Here is a 23321-nt window from a genome sequence, read left to right as displayed (position 1 = left end):
ATTTAGCAATGTTGTGCCTGATTTTCTACTTTTCTCACACTTCACTTCCCTGTTAACACCTGTGGGAAGGAGCAGGGAATCAAGCCTTATAATTACTTTTGAAATAATTCCTTTTGAGTTTTAAGCAGAACAGATGAAAATTTTGGAGTGGAAATAAAGTTCAAGACACGAAATAAAAAGAACGGTGGTAGAAACAAAGGATCATTCAAGTATCAATTACTTCTGAGGATTGCTAATTTGAATGACAGAACAAATGGCAGAAGAGCCCAGCAACATTTCAGAATGGTCATTCAGGAGAAAAAAATAGTCATAAAAACACTGTTACCAAAATGTCCATATGATTCATCTGTACAGGTTTTAATAGAGTTTTCTGTAATGCTTTAAAATTTATTTTAAATATATATTAGGAAATTAACCATCATTTCATTTAAAATTCCATAAAGTGCTCATTCAGTTAATGATAACAAAATTCCTTTGTAGCAGGACAAACTAGCTGGAGCCTACTTTGCGAGGACATCAAAGGACAGCTTAGCTTTCATTTGCAAAGAGAAAAGAAAAGCGTCGGTTTCTTCACAGCCCATGTTATAATACCAGAAATTGCTTTTTTTTTTTTAAAGAAATATATCCTTTAGAATATTAAAAAAATAAGTTTAATAAAGCCTGTGCTTAAAACAGCCAAAGTACTGTATGAAAAAAATTGCACATTTGATACCATTTCAACCCTGCTTTCCATCCACATGATAATATGAGGCGTATGTGATGTTAGCGGAGGGTCTCTTGAACAGGGCTGATTTTCCCTAAGCTATCAGAGCTTCTCACAGCCAGGTGAAATTTCCAGCGTACTCATGGTGGTTGTCATGGCAGCTGCCGACCGTCACACACCGCTAACCTTTTCATTCCCTGGGCTGATACTTCCCTTGGAGGTACCATCCAAATGACGGATTCCTATCGTGACTGTCGAATAATCCTTAGCCATCATTTTTGCCTCCTTTTTCAAAGTCTTCATTTGTGCTAGCTGGAGTTGGCTGGAATTATATGCGAGTGCTGGGATAGTGTTCACTAGAATCAGCTGGAAAGGTTTCTTCTCCTCCTTGTAGCGGCACTGAATGTAACGTGAGAACGCCGAGCGGTAGGTCTTGTTGAACAACGTATATACGAGTGGGTTGACAGCCGAAGAGAGGTAGCCAATCCAAACAAACACATTCAGGAGTCCTCCAATGACTTCTTGGTTGCACGACTCCTTGCAAATTACAGCCATCACATTGGTGATGAAAAACGGGCACCACATCACAACAAACAGAAAGAAGACAATGCCAAGAACCTTGGAAGCCTTCTGCTCGTTGCTGATGGATTGCATGGTTCTCCTCCCAGAAGTCCCCGCGTCTCTGTTCAAAGAGCGCTGAAAGAGTTTCTCTGAGGACAGGGAACTCTGAGGGAGGAAGCTAAACGAAGCAAACTTGGTCTTTGGGCCAACGTCATTCACGCATAGAGTAGCTTCCTTCTGCAGCGTCTTGATAGTTAAAAAGTAGGTGACCACCATGATGGTTAGAGGGATGAAGAATGACACAAAAGAGCCTACTAGGACAAAATTGTCATCTGCAAGTAAGCAGCTGCCTTTCTTAAACACTTTGGAGTCATCTTGTAGTCCAAAGACAGGTATAGGCATGGAGATACCTGAAGGGGGATTAAAGAAGAGGTTAAACACAATAGTAAAAACCACTTGTCTTCGATCCCCAAGAAAAAAATAAGCAAAGCACTCTTATCTATGCACAGATCATTTCTCAAAGCAGAAATGGTTATAGGACACAACCAAACACTAACAGATGGAGCCACAATTGATAGATATCCCAAAGCAAACTGGATTTACACAGGGGAAAGAAAAATACTGCGTCTTATGTTTCAGCAGCAGCACGATGCTAGTCCTGACATTTTAATGGGGCTACACTGAAAAAAGATGCTGTGTGAAATGTTGGTCTTGTAGATGTTGAATTTCAGGAACTAAGCTGTGGTCTGCCAGGCTCTTGCATTTGTGCTACCACCATCTTCACAGGATCTCAGCAAAGAAGGGCATGGAAAGAGTAGCACAAGTGTTACACAGGATTTTGTAGTTGCTCTAATCTAAATTCCCTCTCTCATTCAAAGAAACCTCAGCCACAGGTAGGACACATTTGCTGCTCTCCAGCTGTCCCATAACACCTGGTAGCAACAAAAGCATAACTCTAAATTCTTGGATCTTGACTCCCCTGTAATGTTTTCCAGACTTGCTCCTTGGTTCTTGCCACTTTCTCAAAGGCTTTTATTGACTATGACCAAGGTAACACCATGTCTTTCTCTTTGAGGTTGGTTTAAGAGTGGTCTTGGGCTGTTTTTCTAAGAGGATTAAAAGTGTTCTGGGTACTGGTTTCTGACTAGGATGTGAAAACCTGATTTTAGGAGAAAAGATAAATCTTTATCATAAGTCTGAGAGTAATGTTTTATTGGGTCTTCTTCTTTTCTCCCTGTAATCTCCACACAGTTGATACAGTGTAAATGCTAAAAAAACCTTTCCACAGCAATGGCCAAAGACCTGTATGAGGCAGCCTGAGGTGTGGTTCACCCTGCAGGGCTGGAAAGGTCCCTTTATGGTATTACCAACCACTACAGGCTGCCCTCAATGCACAGGCCCAAAGGTGATGGCAGACATGACAACTTTGTCTTCCTCTCTCCAGAGTACATACTGCATCTTTGCCCTATCATGAATAGCAAGGCCAGATGATGAAGTCCATTCTCCTTGGACTCTCACTGATTCAAGCTTGCATGGCCATCTCCTCAGGGACTTCTGCAAATGCTGCTAGTGTCTGAGCAAAATCAAACAGCTGCTGTTTCTTTGGTTGTTGGCTTTGGGTCTTTTCCAATATTTGTCTCCTCCTCTCCCCCAAAGTGAATACTGTCTCGCCAAGAGAGTTTAGACAGTGAGAGGGATGATGTGCTGTGAAGACAGCAAAAGTGGAGTTGTGAAGTACGGAGTGATAATGCAGCTCCGATTGCATAAAAACAACCAGTAGTCTGACTCCTGTGGAAAGTTAGCATAATCTGAGAGCTTCAGTCACATCTCTGAACAGAAACCCCATATTTGGCTTCTGAGAAAAAGAAACCCAAACAATTGGAGAAGAATTTCTTATGATGCGAGGATGATGCTGCGCCCTGTCTCGTCCCCTTGTGTGCCCAAGAATGTCCTTACTGGTTCACACATGAGTCCAGAAACTCATCCTCTCAACATCAGCATCCCTTCTTCCCACTCTGCTGCTTAGACTGGGAGCTATTCAAAAGTGCAGGCTGTCTCTCCATTTCACCCATTTCCAGTGCCAATATAACAGCTCCAGTCCTAGAGGGAGACTAGAGCACAGGCACAGTACAAAACAGTAATAATAGTATTAAGCTATTATTCTCTCAAATGTTCCATTCTTCTTGTGCTTCTGGAGCTTGTACAATGCTCTTTATTTTTCCAACAGCACTGGTCTTTATTTTTGTAAGAACACTGTGGCTTATTTTATCTGCACAGCTTTGAACTGAGTCATGGCAATGCCTGAGGCCACTTTACAAGGGTACCATGCTTATCTGCCCTGGGCAGAAGCTGATGGAGAGCCTGCGGCATTGCCCTTTCTGTTTCTATTCCAAGACTGCAGAAGCCCTAAGTGCTTGAACTTTGAAAAGCCAATGGCTGAGGTGCAAACTCATGCAGCATGTGGCAGCTCCTGGGTGGAGCTGATGAAAACCTCCAATGGCTCCAGGAAGCTGCTGCCTTTTTTTTAGGTCCAAGTTAGTCTGAGGCATGGAAGGTCACCTGCAGGATCCACATTGCCCAGCCATGGCTGAGTGATCTGGAGTGCCAAACACCTCCAGGGAAGCAGAGAATGCTTTGAAGTTCCTTTTCTTTTTTTTTTGAGGGGGTGAGTTGAAGAGATACTGGAGGAACCCAGAGCCTCTCAACATTACACTTCAACTGCATGAAGACACAGCACGAGTCAGAGCAATACCAGGAGTTTCCCACCCACTTCTGCCCTGTGCTGATAACAGCAGGGCTTTTTTTTCATTTCCTTCAAAGACCCAGTGTGAGCTGCAGAGATAAAATAAACAATGGTATTGACAGAGTAAAAAGATGCCTTTCATTACTACAGACCTTATGGTTCAGCTGCATCAGGAGGCATGGGAGGAGAGGCAGCAGCACTAGAAAGAGGAAAATTTCAGCATAATTGCAAGCTTTTTCAAGTAAAAGGCCAAAGTCAGTTACGACTCCTCATCTGAAACGCAAGGACAGCCATCCCCCACTTGCTTTGTTTTATTGTTAGCAGCTTCTGATGTCTGGCAACTAAATCCAGATTCCTGGCCTTAAAAAATGGAAATGAGCTTCAGCTCATGGCTAGAGTTTCCTTGTCATTCATTTAACAAGTGCAAAAGTGCTGTTCACAGCAGAGCTGTAGTAGGCACTGCTAGTCATGTAAGTTCTTCTGAGTGACCATTCAAAACATCTTTTCCCTACAGCCATGAGTAACTGGTCTGTGTACAGTTTGAAAAAACCAGAGGTATCACAGGGCTGGCAGCAGAGAACATTGACACCTGTGACCTGCTTTTTGTGCACAGAATCACAGAATGCTAGGGGTTGGAAGGGACCTCTAGATATCATCTAGCCCAACCCCACTGCATACACCCCCAGTTCAGCTGATGTAGGCAATCCCACAAATGATACTGTGGCATTCCTGTGTTGCATAAATTAACTTCTGGTCCAGTTCTCTCTTCATTTTTCTACAGGGACTAAGCTTGTTGCTTCTCTCCCCAAAGAAGCAGTTTGTCCCTCTTCAACAGGTAGCCTCTGGCTTCTGTAGCATGAGGATAGCCAGGCCTGATGAGGACAGAGGCCAAATTGAAAGGCAGGCATGTGTATACTGTCAATAAAGGAACTTCCATGTGCAACCCACACCCACTATTTTGCTGGAAATTTTAGGAAGCATCACACCTAGCCAAGAATGCCAACCACGTGTCACTTGGATTTGATCAAGATCAAGATTGTCCTGTAGACATGTAACAAAAAGTCCTGGTCTAAGCTGCATTAGCATTGTGGCAGATGACTGTATTCATTCTATAAAGGCTGAAGCTGACTGATGATTCTCCTGGATGATTTGCATGTATAATTTCTTGCTGATTTTATTGTCTTTGCTTTCCAGCTCCTTGCTCTTGGTGACTGTGGGTGTTTATAAAGACAAAAGCTGTGCCTGTATATTTCATAGAATCACAGAATGGTGAAGAAAATCAGCTTCACAAGAAAGGATCATGCAGAGCTACCAGGCAGGGAGGTGTGGATGTCTGTGGATGTTTGTGGAAGAAACAACCTGTCAGGGCTGTAACAGAACACCTGTTCCACACCCTGCTCATTCCATGTCCCTGGCTCCCACTAGCTCAAGGTCTCCACTGCCAAATCAAACTAAGTCAAGACAAAGGAATTCCTCAGCACATTCAAGCACTGAAGGTACATTAGCCACTGCATTTCCAGTTGACATTCCCACTTACATCAGAACATTTTCTCTTGTGGACAAACCCTAAGTATTATGTTCCTCTGGCAGAAAGTGGTTTATTTATATAGCTTGATTTATACACAGGTGGCTGTTTCAAACTCTACGGCCTTTAATACACTGCAAAACAGAATCCAGACAATAAAGATGAGCAATAAATCTTGCATTAAACCTCAAGCATTTGGGCACAACTTCATAATGACAAAAAGCTCTTTAAAACACCAAAGGTGAAGAAGTAAAGCAATAGCATCCTTCTTCTTGTTCTCTCAGAAAGCCTGGTAAAACTGACAAGGGCTGATTTAGTGGTAGACATTGCTGGCTTACAAATCTTCAGAGATATACAGCAGCCATAAAACCACTTTAACTGGAGACATAAGCTTGGTTTGCAGCTGCCTTGAGCTGCTGAGACTATCAATGAATCAAAGCCAGAATTTACAATATGCCCTGCAGGGTGGCACACTTGGGTTACTTGGGATGAAAAGAGGGAGAAGGGGACTGAACTGATGAAGTCAAGGTTCCTTCCGTGAAGTCTCCTTCAAGCAGAAACCATCAGTCACGTGCTTTTACCTTGTATGTATTCATTTCGATTGATTTTAATACAAATGAGTGTTACTATGTGCCTTAATAAATGTTCAAGGGATAGGAAATGCCTTTTAGAATTGCAGTTTCTCGATAAAACTTGGCACCTTTGTTCACATTTGCATGAAAAAAAACCAAAGCTTCCCCAGCTCAATTTTTAGTAGTCACGTTGATTCAGACATACTCTGGTTATGGGCCAAATCATGGGCCACTGCACAGAGATGCACTGTGACACTGGAGACCTCTGAAGGGACTGCTGCTGCTTGGAGAAGGCCAGCCTCTCCTTCAAGCAACTCAATGTGGCATTATTGTCCAATTTCTTTAGAAAAGCCTGTGTCTGCTATCTGGTTCTCTTCTGTAGTCAGAGAATGTCTTGCTTTGCTATACCTACACAAGCAGCCATCCATATATACTCACACAATACATGCCAAGGCACACAGAGCATACCCTCAGTTTTACATTGTATAAAAATTGCCGTGGTGCAAACATAGCCATTACATTATTTTCAGTATTTTGGACTGAATGAATCCAACAAAATAGTATTCATTCCTCTGAGATTCCCATGGTGCCCTGTGTGGATCCCTGCTCACCCTAACAAACCACCTCTCCAAGCAGCAGCAGTCCCTTCAGAGGTCTCTAGTGTCACAGTGCATCTCTGTGCAGTGGCCCATGATTTGGCCCATAACCAGAGTATGTCTGAGTTTTCAGTTGAGAGTATTGCTGCTTGGAGAAGGCCAATCTCTCCTTCAAGCAACTCAATGTGGCATTATTGTTTAATTTCTTTATAATTTCATGTTATAATTTTGTTGTTACCCAAGTAGTACCAGCCACATTGCCAACAGCAAGGTTGTGCAGTTTGCTGATGGGTGACAGTGCAGAAGCAGAAGTTTGAGTGGTTTGAGAGCCACTAACTCAGTCTGCATCTAGTTAGCATGAATCACAGAATCACAGAATGGTAGGGTTGGAAGGGACCTTTAGAGATCATCTAGTGCAACCCCCCCTGCAGAAGCAGGTTCACCTAGATCAGGTTGCATAGGAACATGTCCAGGTGGGTCTTGAAGACCTCCAAGGAAGGAGACTCCACAACCCCTCTGGGCAGCCTGTGCCAGGGCTCCCTCACCTGAACAGTGAAATAGGTTTTTCTTATGTTTAAGTGGAACTTTTCTTGTGTTAAAAAACTCCTACCTTTCCTAGTCAGCATGGCAGTGTCCCCAAAGTCCTAGGCTAAAATTTCTCCTTGGGTGTGAGACAAAGATGGACCTTTCCCCTAGCAGCAGATACAAGTGCTGGTGGGAGTACGACTGAATGTGGAGCATTCTCTCTCACAAATCCCCATGTAAGATTTGCTTTCAGCTGGATTTTCTCAAACTAAGTGAGTCAGTGCCAACAGAGCATCCTCTCCTCTCTGCATTCCAAGGCACCAACCTCACAGGACTAGAGTCAGAGTGGGTCCAGGCATTTTCCTTATTGCTATCTGCAGGCCAAATAGAGAGAGTTTTATTCAAGGGCACACACAGAACTGGTTTTCTATAGCTTTCCCTTGGAACATTATATTTGGTCATATGTGTTCTATTTAATACAACTGGAAGGAAAACTTCTCTATATTTAACTTTACATAGGAAGGTGCCAGGTAATACTTGAATTGTTGTATAAATTTTGAAATGGGTTTTTTCCTGACAGCTCAGAAAATCTCTCAGAGAACATTATTCAGCCTAGTAGGATACATATATATATATATATTTAATTGTAGATAAATATTGTAAATGACCATTTATAATCATACAATGCCTTAAATGGTCTATTTCACTTTAGAAAAATAAAATCAGAAAAGTCACAGTGAAGACACTGATACATTTCTCATTTATGTTCTCAGCCTTGAGACCTCTGTCTTACAGTAGAGAGATGTCTGTGCAAATTAATTTATAGGGCTGTGATACTAAATTAAATTGCAACAGAATTAAAGGAGTTTTACAGGGAGGACAGAGCAAGAAATGAAGGACAGTTGCCCCTTTTTGACCCAACTTATTAGAAACCCAGGGCTCCAGGGTGTGCTGAGCTATGAGAAGAAAAACCTGATGGAGTTTTGGTATAATCCTGTTGCCTTATAAAGTGTGCATGCAGCCCTGCTTCCTAGAGGCAGCAAGAATCCAACAGCAGGAAGCCACTTCTTTGCTCTTGGCTTTAAGTGCTATTCCTGCCTGTATACACCTCAAATCCCTTTTCTTAGCTGTGCTGCAGGACTCATTTACAGCAATTCTGTGTCCTTCATGTTTGGTTGTTCTCATTTCCATATTGAATTTTGTAATCCTTATGACTATCTGAGGAAGGCACAAACTTTAGCATAGCAATATTCAGTGCAGCTTCTGCACCAATACAGATTTTGCATTTCAGCTACAGACTTTATCTTTAGTTTGGGCACAGACTTCTGCCAAAGCGCTTATTGGCTTATCACAGTATCTCAGATCCAGAGGAGTTGTTATCCTTCTGCTTAAGATGATTATTGGGTCACTAAAGGGACTGTCAGAGGCATAGAGAAGTCTGCACTTATCAAATAGCTAGAAAGAAAGAAAGAAAGATTTTTAAATGTCCTGAAGAGATTTATTTTTTTAAATAATAGAGACTGGGGTTTCCAGCTTATGCCATGCATGTATGCAGCAAGGGGCAATGGTGAACAGACCCCAGTGGTTTCAGCTGAACAAGCTGAAACAGAGAATGTTGCTATTGAAACCAAATGCTCTTAGTTTAGTGCCAGCACAGATCTGTCTGTGCTGCCTTCACCTTCCTCTGACTGCAGTGGGCAGAAGGGAAGTACTCCAAAGGGTAAGAAATTACTGGAGAAAGCTGTGCTGCCTGGCCTGGTCTTTCACAAGCAGGAAGGCAGTCACTCTTCCCAAAATTAGTGTCGGGATCCATTTGAATATTATGTGTTTTTAATTATTTCCTGATGTGCTTGTAGGTATTCCCACATAATGATCTCCTTGTCCCTTGACTACAAGCTACTTCATTCTAGTTGGAGCTCTATTGCTTCTGTCTTTGCAGAGTGAATGTATTTCTGCTTGGAGTTAGCACACTGGTGACTTGCAGTATGGGACACTGCAGGTAAAACTTTTACCTCTAGGGATAGCAAATAGAAAGAGTATCAGAGAATCACACAATGGCCAGGGTTGGAAAGGACCTATAAAGATCATCCAGTTCAACTCACTGCTAAAACAAGTTCACCTAGACCAGATCACACAGGAAAACTTCCAGGTGGGTTTTGAAACCCCTCAAAGAAGGAATCTCCACATCCTGCGTGGGCAGCCTGTGCCAGGGCTCCCTCACTCTCACAGGAAAGAAATTGCTCCTCATGTTCAAGTGGAAATTTTTGTGTTCTAGCTTTTGCCCATTGCCCCTTGTCCTGCTGCTGGATTTTACGGAAAAAAAGTGCTGCCCCGTCCTCTTGACAATTGCCTTTTAAATACTTGTAAATATTAATGAGATTCCCCTTCAGTCTGCTCCAGGCTGAACAGCCCCAGTTCCCACAGCCTTTCCTCATAAGAAAGGTGCTCCAGTCCCCTGAATCATCTTGGTGGCCCTGCGCTGGACTCTCCAGAAATTCCCTGTCCCTCTTGGGCTGAGGAGTCCAGAACCGAACACAGTACTCCAGGTATGTTCCTCATCGGCAGAAAACTCAGAAAATAGAAAGATTTATCAATTTATGCAGAAATTTTCTCTTTAGATGACACATATACTTGAATTCCAGATGACTGCCCACTAAGTAAAATTTTACACAATATGGCTGAAGGACAAAATAATGCATATCACATACCAGATTCTTGCACAGGTCTCCCATGGATTTAGTAAGTCTCCCTGTTACTGTGCTTTGTTAGATCTCACAGTCTGATTGTTAATATTTTAGTGATGTTAAGCTTGGTGAAAGACATCAAAAATCCTGAGCCTTGGACTCTGTAATTGTGTCAGCTTGTAGAAAAAAGTAAAAAGTAAATCTCTTTGCCTTGTGTAGATCATCATGTAGATGCAAGTCATTATGAATGCATCTACAGAGAAGAGGGAGGCAAGAAGATACCTGGTCTTCCCTTTACAGCAGAAGGCCAGACAGAGATGTTTAGGTCCAATATGTCCAGAAGGTTAAAATCCAATCATGGACAGCCTAAAAATCCTTCTTTTCTTTATTGTTCCAGAGCAATCCACTCAACCTGATCTCTAGTAAGGAGGATGCCATCATGCCATGTAGAGCAAATTTATTCACCTGAGAAAGGCACCATCCCTGTGTTCCCCAGGTGAAAACTTAGCCCATGCTTGTAGGCAGGACAAAGATGCAAAGATGGGAGTGTTTCAGCAGTGTTTTGGCACCACGCTGCCATATCACATCCAAGATGAAATTGCTCCTCCTTTGCCCTGCTCTGTCCCAAGGTTCCCAGATGACACTGAGGGCACACGGACAGCTAGTGTCAGAGAGTCAGTGATGGAGGAGCACTGAGAGAAGGGTGAACCTCACTCCATACAGGCCATCTGCATGGATGTCATAACTTTCTTCTACTGAGAGCTGGGCTAGGTTAGACTTGTGCCTATGAACTGGCTTATTATTCCTTGAGCCATCTATTCTCATGGGGAAGTACCTGAAGAAGAGAAGGTCATGGAGACCTGCTTGAAATCTCAGATGTGTTTTAGAATCTGAGTATAAAATATGACAAGCAATGAAAAGGCATGAGTACTCTATATCCTCCTCAGCTCAGAGGCACATGGGTACATTAATTTCAGCATGGCTGAAAATAAGCACCAATTTCACATAGACACACACCCATCTGCACATGCACACATACCTGTTTAACTAAGCTTTTCTAAATGACTGAATTACAGGCTGTGTTTTCATGATCTGAAATTGTCACTACTTAACATCAGCCTTGTTTTGATAGCTATATGTGTAGGTTGTTAGAAACATTGGCAGTCCCCTGAGGACAAACAAGGCTAGTGCTGTGAAACCTTCAGCCTGTGGTTTGGCAATGCATCAGAGCTCAAAGGAGATGTCCTGCCAGCTCTCAAGCTCATAGAGTGGAAAGGATACAGGGTCACAGTGGAGATGTCTGCAAATTTTGTAGCCTTTTAGTTTACCAATAGCATGTATGTTTTCATTTCGGCCTGGTGAAGGCTCCTGGAAGCGGTACTCTGGCTGCACATTGTCCTGGTCTCTGTCCCAGCACTCCCAGGTGGGACTGTGGCATTGTGTTTCAAGTGAGGTTGACAGGGAATGTGGCCTCACGTGCCAGCCTTTCTACATGGACTTCAGCTTGCTCTGTGCATCTGCCTGCACTTTAATCCATGCCTCCCAACAAGGAAGGCCTGCCAGGAGGGAGAGAGGGTGGTGTGTTGTGCACAGTGCCTACAGGGAATCAAACTGCATCTGCAAAAATCTGGGAATGGGGGAAGGTTTCTAATCACAGAATCGAGAAATCACAGAATGGCAGAGGTTAGAAGGGACCTCTAGAGATCATCTAGTCCCACCCCTGCTGAAGTGGGTTCATCTCCACCAGGTCCTGTCCAGGTGGGTTTTGAAAACCTCCTGAGAAGGAGACTCCATACCCTCTCTGGGTAGCCTGTGCCAGGGCTCCCTCACCCTCAGAAGGGTGAGGGAAGAAAACTCTCCACAGGAAAGAAGTTTCTCCTCATGTTCAAGTGGGACTTTCTGTATTCCAGCTTGTGCCCATTACCCCGTGTCACTGGGCACTACGGGAGAAAGACTTGGCCCATTCTCCTGACACTTGCCCTTTAGATATTTATAAGTGTTGACAAGATCCCCCCTTAGTCTTCTCTGCTCCAGACTAAACAGCCCCAGGCTCCACAGCTTTTCCTCCTAAGACAGATGCTCCAGTCCCCTGATCATCTTGGTGGCCCTGTACTGGACTCTCTCCAGAAACTCACTATCACTCTTGAGCTGGAGAACCCAGGACTGGACACGGGACTCCAGATGAGGCCTCATCAGGGCCACTAATGCAACAAAAAAAGATTTTTTTAAGACCTCTCACCCTGTAATTTAGTTGTGTTATTATTTACAATAACTATTTGCAGTCTGGCGTATGGTGAGATTGAGACTTACCACTATCCCCAAGTCTGGAAAGAGTAGAGTACGGCAGTGTCTGATGTACAGTGTGTGGACGGGAGGCTGAGGAAGCAGCTTGCTGCTGGCTGAGCAGAACCAAAGTCCAAAGTAGCCAGGGGGCAGCTACAATTCTGCTGCCAGCTGGGAGTCAGGAGGAAGTCAGGTTTAATGTTCTCCTCCAGGGGATGTGGGCTGATAGGTAATCACTTCATCTATGGTGATTAGCAGTGATTAGAAGTGACTGACCTGATGATGAAAAGCTGAACATTTAGTTTGAAAAATGGGAAGAGGTGCCACAAGTCTCCAGCCTAGCTCTGCACAGAGGGACAAGTTGCTATTCCTTCTTATTTAAATCTCCTGGATGGACAAACCTTCAACTTCTGTGACTCAGCAAAATGCAGCAGAGCAGGACACTTTCTATGTACTCAGTTAATGCTGTTTAAATTGCATCGCTGTTTTTAACTTCCCTGTAGGAGTGATTTAATTTCTACACAATAGAAGTTACAAATTTATGGTTGTCACTGGCTTAGGTAAATATGTTATTTTGAAAATTAAATGAAGCTCAAAGGGGGATCAACTCCGGCCACTTGTGATATCCCTTCTGTTTAGCACAGGACCTCTTTGCATTCCTTGTCAGATGGCTTTGCAATGCTCATTGTTCATAGGAGAATGGATTTGAGGATAGCTGTGCTTTAAGAAAGAAATACCATACATTTGTAACAGAATCTTCCCATATCACAGGTTTTCAGTCTGCCTTTTCGGCTATGAAGCTCCTGGAAGCTTCATCAAGGCTACCTATTGTATGCTGCTTAAATAAATCATAAATCTAGTAGCAATAAGCTAGAAATTATGGAAAGCTCTTAGATACTCCACTCTCATAAGCAACTAATGTGATGGCTCCTGGGGAACACTAAGCAAGGAGATCCTCTGCTATCCCAGGGTTTACACTTTTGGGCTTTTAATTATTATTTTATATGATTTGTTGAATGCTGACAATTTACTTAACTCTGCCTTAATCCTTCACTGAACTGAACAGAGATTTCTGTTGGCATCGCTCTGAGATCTCTCCAGCAGTGCTCTTTGACTTCATTGTGTAGTTCAAAAGGAGAGTGAATGCAACTGTCAGATCAACTAATTATTATTTTTTTTTAGCAAAAATTTTGCACTGAGTCTCAAGGTCACAGACAACAAAAACTGCAGTTCTGCTGGATATTTGAGAGCTCAGACCAGGTCCTACTTTAATCCAGATCTTTGTTTTGTCTCTCCTTGCCTCTTTTTGTGGTTGCTTACAGAGGCTGCAGGTTAAGCAAGTGGTCAGCTTCTTACTACTTATAATGAAACTATATAGACTGTACCAATAGCTGAACAGATATTGGGGCAGATGTCCTCATTTGATGGAAAATTTGGAAGGAAAAACTGAATAAGAAGCAGCTTAGAGAACTGCACTGGTCTGAACAGCATGATTCAGGCTTCTGTGATTTATGCTTCAGTGCCCACGCAGTGGATAATGCCCTTCACCCTGACTGAACTGCTCTTTTCTTCAATTACAGAACTACAGAATCATAGAATGGTAGGGTTTGGAAAGGACCTCTGAAGATCATCTAGTCCAATCTCCCTGCTAAAAACAGGCCAACCTAAATCAGGTCACACAGGAATACATCCAGACGAGTTTTGAAAACCTCCAGAGAAGGAGGCTCCACAACCCCTTGGGCAGGCTGTGCCAGGGCTCCCTCATCTGAACTGGAAAGAAGTTTTTCCTTATGTTTAAGTATAACTTTTTGTGTTCCAGCTTATGTCCATCACCCCTTGTCCTGTCCAATCAGTCAGTGCCCTGGTCACATTTAGAAGATGGCAGAGTTGAAGAAGAGATGAAATAGTGATAGATCATATCTACCCATATTTACCATCTACAAGTGTCTATGAAGTTGCTATAGCATATTCCCTAGGCTTATCTTTCTGCTAAATGTCACAAAACCACCTTGAAATTGAAAAATAAATATATGAACTGCCCTTGCAACAAGAAATGGCTACTCTGAATGTTCATGTTCTGCAGTGTTATGCAAGGAAGGTCTGGTTTTACCCAGGAAGTACTAAACCTAAAACTTTTGGGTACTTTAATGCTTTAAGTGCACCTGAGACCTGAAACTCCTATTTGACATCTCAGATCAAATAGAAAATCATAATGAGGGTGGTGTTCTGCCAAAAGGAAACAGGGCTTCCCAGTGGCTGTGGTTTACTTGCAACATAAATACAGAGCCGAATACTGTGAAATAACAGAGCTCCAGTTTTGGTCAGCCAGAAGAGAAAGCCTTTACTGCAATGCCTCAGCCTGCTTTCAGGATGTCGTAGGAGTGTGACAGCCTACTTTTCGTCAATGACTCTGGAGGATATCATAGGAAAAATCAGCTGATAAGTGTTTCTAAATTTGTTGTAGGTAATCAGGAATATGTTGTCTCAGCTTGGACAAAACCCCTGACTTTTATTAGCTGCGCTTCTTCTTAGCAATGATGCCAATGGCATGTGCCAAGAAATGCATGGGGAATGGTAATTGCAGCCTTAGTGTGCAATAGTTTGCAGTGTTCCTGCTACTTGGGGTAAATGTAAGGATTTCAGTTTAAGGTAAAATTCTGTGATATGTTTATCTTAACATTATAAAATGCAAAACCCGGCTTAAATAAATTCTTTCAAATACATAAAAGAACCTGTGAAATTGCTCTGTATAATTTTAAAATGAATTTAAATGTCTTTTTTGACACTTTCTTTTATGCAATACAGTGCTACTTTAACAGCATTATTTTTGGTTCAGAAGGTTATTAAATGCAATTACAGTGTACAGATGACAGAGTTCATAAATCCCATCATCATTCCTTGTGCATTTCCTTTCCACTCATTTATATTACATGTGGTTTCTGCTATGCAGAAATCCCAGTTCCTGCTGTTAGAAATGCTCAAGTTATTTCTTGGTCAATATAGGATCCTTTTTTGAGCATGTGCTGTTGTGGAGACCTGTTGTGGAAAAAGATCAGAACGGGTCTGTGAACTTGTTCTTTCTGCAATTTGCAACTCTTAAATGAGCACTTTCTACAGAAAAAGAATATTCTGCCGTAGGACCTAGGCTCATCCTTCCCTTTCTGGATGGGGTATCCATTCTAGGATCTTGTATGTATTGCATGCTGTGATGGGTACATGGCTGACTAACAAAATATAGCCTTACAGAGAAGGATGAGTAACTTATAATAGGCACTGTACTGTTACTACCTTTTTTCTCAAAACATTCAATTTACTCTGACGTATCCTACAAAGAGAGACTGGCTGATTATAGGTCACATTGCCAACCATGAACAGTTACTTGTTCATTCAAAGAAATCTGATAATAGGACCAGCCTGGTCCAATTAAACTTAATGCTTTTTTGCCAGTAGCTTCAAGGGGAAGATGAATGTGGTCCTTATGGTCTTCAAAGAAAAGATAACTTTAAAAAAAAGAAGAAAGGAAAAGATAATGAAAAAATTCTTTAGTCAGTACCTTGACTAACCATGTTTTTTCCACATAACTCCTCTATTAAAAATATAGCTCTATGTTTTAAAACTTGCCCTTAAAAATAAAACCAAAGCATAAAGAAAAACCCCATATTAATGTTGTGACCAGTCCTCATTCCTTTTTTTCCACCTGTAAAGCAGAGTGTTTCTTGCAAAAGAGGTGTCCACATAATGGATATGTGTCTTTTTCATAGGCAAAAACCCCTTTAGCTCCTCCTAATAATCATGGAATCATAGAATCATAGAATGGTAGGGGTTGGAAGGGACCTTTAGAGATCATCTAGTCCAACCCCCCCTGCAGAAGCAGGGTCACCTAGATCAATCCATAATTGCACAAAGAAAATGGTACATGTATGCATAATAATTATTCTGCATTAGACAAGACATATGTGCCAGTATAATGTGTTCTTCCCCATCCATATGTATGCCAATTTGCTCATTGTCTTTGGTTTGGAAATGTGGCCCTATATATTTGGATGTTGTTTCTTTATCTCTGTGTTTACAGATTTGGAGAATTTAGAAAGCAGTTCAATAATCACCATTCCTCTGAGCATTTTTTTCCATAAAGTATGAGGTTTATAACATGTTCTTTTGAGATAATGAAAAAACCATATATGAGTTCAAAATGTAAGCTTTTTAAACCTTCACAGTTAGGAGAGGGAAACACGTCATAAGCTGTTGGTCTGGTGGCTATGTTCACTCTTCTGGGAAGAACAAATCAAGCAAAGGATTCTGTTACATGGGGAATACAACAATAATTTAGATCAATCAGGAAAGTAAATACCATCTTATGTCTCATAACCAGTATACATGTGCCAGCCAACTCAGAAGTGTGCGTCACAGCATTGAATGTTAACTTCTCTCAGACAACCCATGCTCATTTACTCATCAGTTGTCACTGCTGGTGTAGCTCTCTGTAAGGCAATGAACTTTCTACTGGCATAATTGTTGCAATTGACTATTGAGCAATATAAAGATATGTTAACTAATGAAATTATTATAAATACAACTAAGAATGCGAAGCCAAATTTTCAAGAGAAGAAATGAAAGAGAAGTGAATGACTACATGGTAAAGAGAGTAGTGTAGCAGTTGTTTCAAGCTGAGCTCCAGTGCTTCCAAATTTAGATGCTCAACTTTAAGTCTATGTTGTTGGAATACAGTGGTGTGTGTAATTATTTGCAATTTAATGTATTTTGGCAATATATTCCATGTTATATCAAGGGGTCTTTTCCTGTGCTAAGCCATCCCTAAATTAGACTTGAATGAACTGGCAAATTATGTCATCTGGAAAAAATGGAGGATGTGGAGGATTTGGAACAGGGATTCCCAACCTGCAGCCCCTTGGCTATTCGTGCCCTTTGAAAATAAAATTACTTTCAAATGAAAGTCGTTCTCAGGAGAAGGAGGAGTGATCTGAATGAGGCCACATCTGTTAACAAATCACAGTCCAGAGGCACTGGTAGTTGTACTCTCCCAATCCAAATTGCTTCCCTGGCCTTTCTTACTCTGTAGGATAGCAAGAAGTCATGCAGAGAAATTGCAGACTGCATGGGAAGGAGGTGTAACTTCTATGTCAGCATAAAGCTTCACACTCCCAAATTATTTGAGGGCTCAGTTGCACTGGACTTGTTTAGTACACCCAGAGGTAACTTTTTCACCCTGTGCTTTGGAGAACATTGCTTCACATGCTGCAGCATTTCTGTATTTTGGAAACCTTGAAAGCAATGGCAAAATTTTAAGAGAATTATGCAATGGGGGATATTTCACCAGCTTCATCCAGCTCCACTTTGGACTTTTTTTCTGCTTGAGAAGTACTGAATAAATCTAAGTTGTTAGTGACTGGGGAGAGGAGAGACTGCCTGAAGGCAGTGAACAGATGTGTAGGCTGAGTGAGAAATTATAAGAGAAGAGGAAACTCAGCTAAGAGGATTTGGGCTTCATCAAACTTCACATTATTTAGACCATTAACAGATGAATAGAAAGAAATACAGACTGAGGAATGATATATATAAAGGCTTAACATTCATGACTGTAAGACTTTTATGTATCCCTTTCCAGGATTTTTTAAAGGAGAGAATGATGCACTGTTGGCCCCTTGCAGAACAATTTGCTATTTGCAATTCTATATATTGCAGTTAAAACTATTCAAAATTCAACTCCTTTTTTTTCTGGGAAGGGGAAATGCTTGGGCTTTTTACACCTGTTGTCAGTAATGACCTCCATGCTTTAAAACAAATGGAATAATTTTCAGTGTTTAATGGGCTTTTGCTTTCAATAGCTACAAATAATCTAATTATCTAGCCACTCTGGGTACTGGATGATTTAAGAATTAAAGACACGATTAGAATCTGTTTCAGTAATTAGAATCCATTTTAAACCAATTGCCTGTGGCATTACTTGGTCTAGTGAAAGAAAGGCTGCTGGCTATATTCTCTCCTTCCACTAAATGCAAAACCAAATGTTGGTCCAATTTTTTTTTTATAAACTAAGAAAGTAATGACTTCAGAAGTCAAATATATCAAATTATCTGTGATTTTTTTTGTTCTGTTTTTAAATACTTTATATATCACTGAAGCCGATAGAAGGAAGAACATTGATTGACTGGCCTTTGGATCAAATTCACTGAATACATTTGTGAATTTAGTGAATAAAAGGAAAGTTTTAAATTAGTGAATGAAAGTGTTATTACTTAGGTAAGTTTAAAGTCAAAATGAAAGAGATGTTAAGTAGAAGGCACTAGAAGAACTTCTACATGCCCCACAAATCATCTAGAAGTATTTACAGGAGTTAGTGTCTCCAAGACAATATAGAAACACTAGAAAAGATTCAGACAAGGCTACAAAGATAACCTGGATGTGGGATACTGCCACACAAACAGAGCCTATATAGATTGGGACTCAGACTGGTAAAGCAGTCTTGGAGGGAGGATTATGTAAGAGGATGGACTAATGATTTTGACAGTGAGGGAGCTGTGGCTGGTCTCTGATTTGCAGGTTCCCCCATATTCTGGTAAAAAGAACCTCTACACATGTGAACATGATCTCTTTCATTTCTTTCTCTTGCGTTTTACCCTCCATCTTATACACCACGAAAGTTTTCAGAGCACCAGCTTGGAGTCAAACTGTGGGAGCAAGGGGAAGCCAAAGGATATCTAACTGAGGCCAGAGGGCAAAACCTTGAGAAACTCCTGCCTTTCTGAATTTGTCAGTGCGAGAGCAGCCCCAGCGTGTACTGCAGAGAGCACACTCTGCCTGACACCGACTGTGCCAGCTGTAGCTGTGTGAAAATGCAAAGAGTTAAATAATTTATAGCCCTGACATTCTAAGTAGCACGGAGAGCCTGGAGACTGCTAAATGATACATAGAGCACCTCTTTGTTCAGATTCCTATTAGTAAATGATATTGAAAGCACATTTCCTGTCTATTCTGAGTTGGATTGTGGCAGATCGGGAGGAGAGGGTCAATGATCAGCTGACAGTAGGTTGCATGGGTGATCTGGTACCTATCCAGCTTCCTTGTAACACTACCATTTTTCTTTATTCTATCAGTATAGCATTATATCATGGTGCAAACTCAGTCCAGCCTGGCAATGACAAGCTTAGCAGCTTCTTTACAACTTGCTGTTTGTTTGCTTCCCTGTGTGTCCTCTGGAGCACATCGTATTTGCCAGAGCTTGTTAATGACATATTTGCCAGGCTGGGAATGGACATGTTTTCCTTCAGCTTCTCTCCCCATGCCCTTTACTTCTGCAAGACTAGCAAACCAGCTCAGCACCTCTTCGTTCCTGCACACTCAGTGTGCTTGCCTATATTCATTGTTATGTATTTAATCTACTTGATGTTTTGATGACCTTTGACGTGTGAAAGAGATGGAGTCTACCTATTTTCCAAACATCCACCATTCCCTTACATATGTCCTTATCCAGCTGCAGTATAGCAGGACTCTGTCTTCTCCCCTCATGCCTCACTTGAGCACTTTCCAATAAAATAGGAAGTTGTCTTTTTCAGTGTTGTATAAATAGGGACTGTGTTGCTATTATTTGCCATAGTAATAACAAATAACATCTGATCACAGTTAAAAGAAAATTGTCTGGAGAGCAGAAAAGGTGCTTTTACAATGGTTGTTATCCATTATTACTGCAAAGAACAGTCCTAATTTGAAATTAAATATTGAGATCCCAAAGAACGAAATACTCTTGCTACAGGACTTGAACCATGTTCTAACCATTGGGGCTTAAATAATATATTTTCTGCATTCATTTTAATATTGAGCTAATTCTAATACTCTGGCAGTGAGCCACTATCTAAGGAAATATGGTGAGCAGCACGGATCACTGGTTTGCCCCTGGAATGGTCATTCTGATCATTTTGTGAACTTATTTATGTTTAAAAGGGACATGAAATACACAGGCACAGGAAACACAGGCACCACACACAAATGCAGGGACACACAGTATGTACCAATTTAAGGAATTAAAGTTTTTATGTCATATGGAGAATGCACCGAGAAGGGTTGCACTTAGCAAGACAGAAAAAGTCACAGCAGAGTTATAAGGTATGATTCATCTAATCTAAGTGAAGACACCTACATCTGAATCACTCTAAGCTTCCTTTATAGTTGAGAGCTAGATATTTCTAGGGTGGAGTTCACCTGGCCTACGCTAGACGTCTGCATCTGATCAGCTGAATGCACCCTGGAGCAATCTGTGATGCTGTTGAACTTCACCACATCTTGAAGGATGCAGAAGTGTCCTCCTGTTGAGAGAAGGCTCCCCCTATTTCTTACTGTGCAGTAGAAATGTTATTTTCTTTTTATTTTAAGTCATGAAAATCCTGGACTGCTTTTACTCAGACTCTGGGCCAGGATCAAGGGAGAGGCCAGGAGACAATTTGCAACAGCAGGTAGGCAGCAGTGTTAGGCATCATCTCCTTCCCTTCCCCTTGGAAGAATGGTAATGGACTACAGTTACCACTTGCAATAATTTGTATTAATCAGGGAAGTGGCTAATTATCTCTGATTGCTGGCAACACTCATCTCTTACAGGGCAAGACAGTGAATCTTTTTCTGCTTCCGAATAAGTGAGCTGCCAGTGCTCAGGGGATCTACAAAACCAGACGAGCTGAAAGGGAACTGTGCTTTCAACATGTTTGAGCACCACAGCCCCAGGTGTGTGAGGAAATCCCTGATAGCATCAGGCACCAAGCTCTTCCCAGCTCCCTCACTGTGAAACTGCTCTGGACTGAGGGTGCTGCCACCATGGGAATGGAAGAGTGGCACTCCCATGCCTAGTTTCAACCCACTGGGTTTTGCCAGTGCAGAGAGATTCATCTAGGGAGTCATCCAAGGCATATATTTGAAGATGAAACTTTGAACTGTCCTACGAGAAAAGTTCTCCTGTTTATGGTCTACACAGAGTGTATCTAATGCCTCTTAAATAGGATGCATGAATAACCCTACCTTATGCACTGAGAAAGGCAGAAAAAATCTGCCCATAAGAAACATCTCTAAGCCCTCATAAGGAGCTGGGAACAACTGACGTAGATAAAACAAGGAAACCTCTTTTGTCAGTTGAAGTCATTTTTTCTTTTCAGATGTTAAGGTAATGATGGATAATCAATATGAGAAATAAACACATCTTTAAAACAATCTTGAATCCAGTACTCCTGTAAGTGATGTGTATTGTTACAGTGAAAGTGCTGCTCAGTCCTCCTCTGTTTCCTGTTGTCATCGTTGATTTCCATGGCATAATTACTACATTACAGCACTTCTTAGACTGTGGCAAGCAAAATATTGCAGGCGGAGAATACAGCTTTAGACTGCAAAATATATGTCAAAACCTCTCGAGGGCTAGAAATCTGCAATTACATGCTGAAATATTGCCTCACTTACCAACTGATATGGTCCAAACAGCAATTATTTTGGCAAAAGCCTTAGTTCTTGAGTTAAACCGGCTGTGATGGATGGGGTTTCGAATGGCAATATAGCGATCCAGTGAAATGGCACAGAGGTGCATGATGGAGGCAGTGGAGAAAAGCACGTCCAAGTAGATCCAAACAGCACAGAGCTTTGTGGGTAGAGGCCATGTGTATCCTGCACGAGAGAAAGTTGGCATCAGCTAAGAATCTAACATACTCACATGTTTTTTTGTCTTAGTGCATATATCCTTCCAGTAGACGCTGGTAGCAAATGATGTCTTTAATAGAAACTGCCTGACACTCTTTTAAGAAACACCTTTTGTTTGCTTGCAGCCTTCTAACTGTAGCTTTTGAGATTAACTCTGCGTCTTTCCCGGGCTACGAGCAGCGTCTGGTTTTTTCTTTTTAATTCTATTTGGATGATGCTAATGCTTGGTGTTATAATTAACCATTTCTGGCAGCGAGTCTATAAAAAGAGAAGCAATTTTGTCATTGTGAACCTGCAAGTTCTCGATTTTATTTTCGGGCTTTTTATCCACATAGTTACTGCATTATTAACACCTGCTGATATGCAAAGCCGCCTCAATTCTGAAATGGAAACTTTAGATTTAGTGGCAGCTGAAGAAAGAAATGTATCTTGTTCCACATCAGTGGTATTTATCTCATCTGTCTTTAGGTACCTACCACATACTTACATAAGGATATTCCCTGTGTCGATGGGCTTTGATAGACTCCTCAAGGAGCAATGCGTTAGTGTTTACCAATATCCAACCTACACCTTCTTTGCTGCAAATTAAGCCATTCTTTTCACTTGTTCTTTCCACTAACCATGAAGAATAATTGATTGCTGTCCCTTCTGGAAGCTATCTGAAGATGGCTATCAGGTCTTGGCTAGTTTTTAATTTTTCTCTTCCAGAGTAGGCAAAGCCGATTCCTTTATCTTTTGCTTACAGACAATGCTTTTAAAACTGTTGTGCTTCTTGTTTCTCTGCCCTGGAATCTATTTAATTTATCCACAGCTTGCTTATCGTTTGGTGACCAAAACAGGACTTGGCAGCCTTGCAAAGGCCTCTTATTTTGCTAAGCAATGTACAAGATCGCTTCACGGGTCTTGCAGGTAATGTCCTTACTTACACAACCTGGAATGATGAGTGCCTTTTGTGTAAAAATACCATACTGGTAACGCATGCTTAGCTTATGATCCATCTTGACAGCCAGATCTTGTTCAGCATTCCTGAAGACAAATTTCCCCAGCAGTATTTGGTTTGATATCTTTTTCTTAAATGGTTATCTTTGCATTTATCCTCACTGAATGTTATTTGTTCATTTTAGACTTTCTCTTCAGGGGTCCAGATGATTGTTGATGATTTTGATCCTGTCCCTGTGAGTGCTTGTAAGCTCTCCCAGCTTGGTTCTTTTGGAAAGCTGTGTAAGCTAACACTCTATACACTGTATCAGTTGTTAGGAGAAGTACTGAGCAGCCCCAGGCTAAGCAGAGCGCTGCAGGACCCACATTCAAAGGCCCTTCTAGTCCTGCAGGGAACTACTAACAATGCTCCTTGGAGCAAGTTTTGCAGTCAGCCATGTCCTATCTTGTGATTTAATTTAGAGCCTATTACTCAAGGTGCCAGTGACAGTGTGGTGTGG

At 41.6% G+C, this 23321-nt stretch overlaps 1 protein-coding gene across 4 annotated transcripts in view; it reads right to left on the bottom strand.

Moving 5' to 3' along the window:
• HTR2A (5-hydroxytryptamine receptor 2A) overlaps positions 1–23321 on the bottom strand; it is a 31956-nt gene that overhangs the window by 4076 nt on the left and 4559 nt on the right. For 3 of the 4 annotated variants that reach the window (XM_061994766.1, XM_061994778.1, XM_061994789.1), the window contains 2 exons: positions 21649–21849; positions 342–1674 (listed from right to left, as the gene is read on the bottom strand). In XM_061994766.1, the coding sequence (XP_061850750.1) occupies positions 875–1674; positions 21649–21849 (1001 nt within the window). In that variant the 3' untranslated portion in view covers positions 342–874. Of the gene's footprint in view, positions 1–341; positions 1675–21648; positions 21850–23321 lie in introns of those variants that run through there. The other variant, XR_009818597.1, reaches the window with a different exon arrangement.

The sequence above is a fragment of the Colius striatus genome, chromosome 1 (genome assembly GCF_028858725.1).
Source record: "Colius striatus isolate bColStr4 chromosome 1, bColStr4.1.hap1, whole genome shotgun sequence".
NCBI lineage: Eukaryota > Metazoa > Chordata > Aves > Coliiformes > Coliidae > Colius > Colius striatus.
The sequence above is the reverse complement of the archived record's forward strand: the minus strand, read 5'-3'. Positions and strand labels throughout refer to the sequence as shown.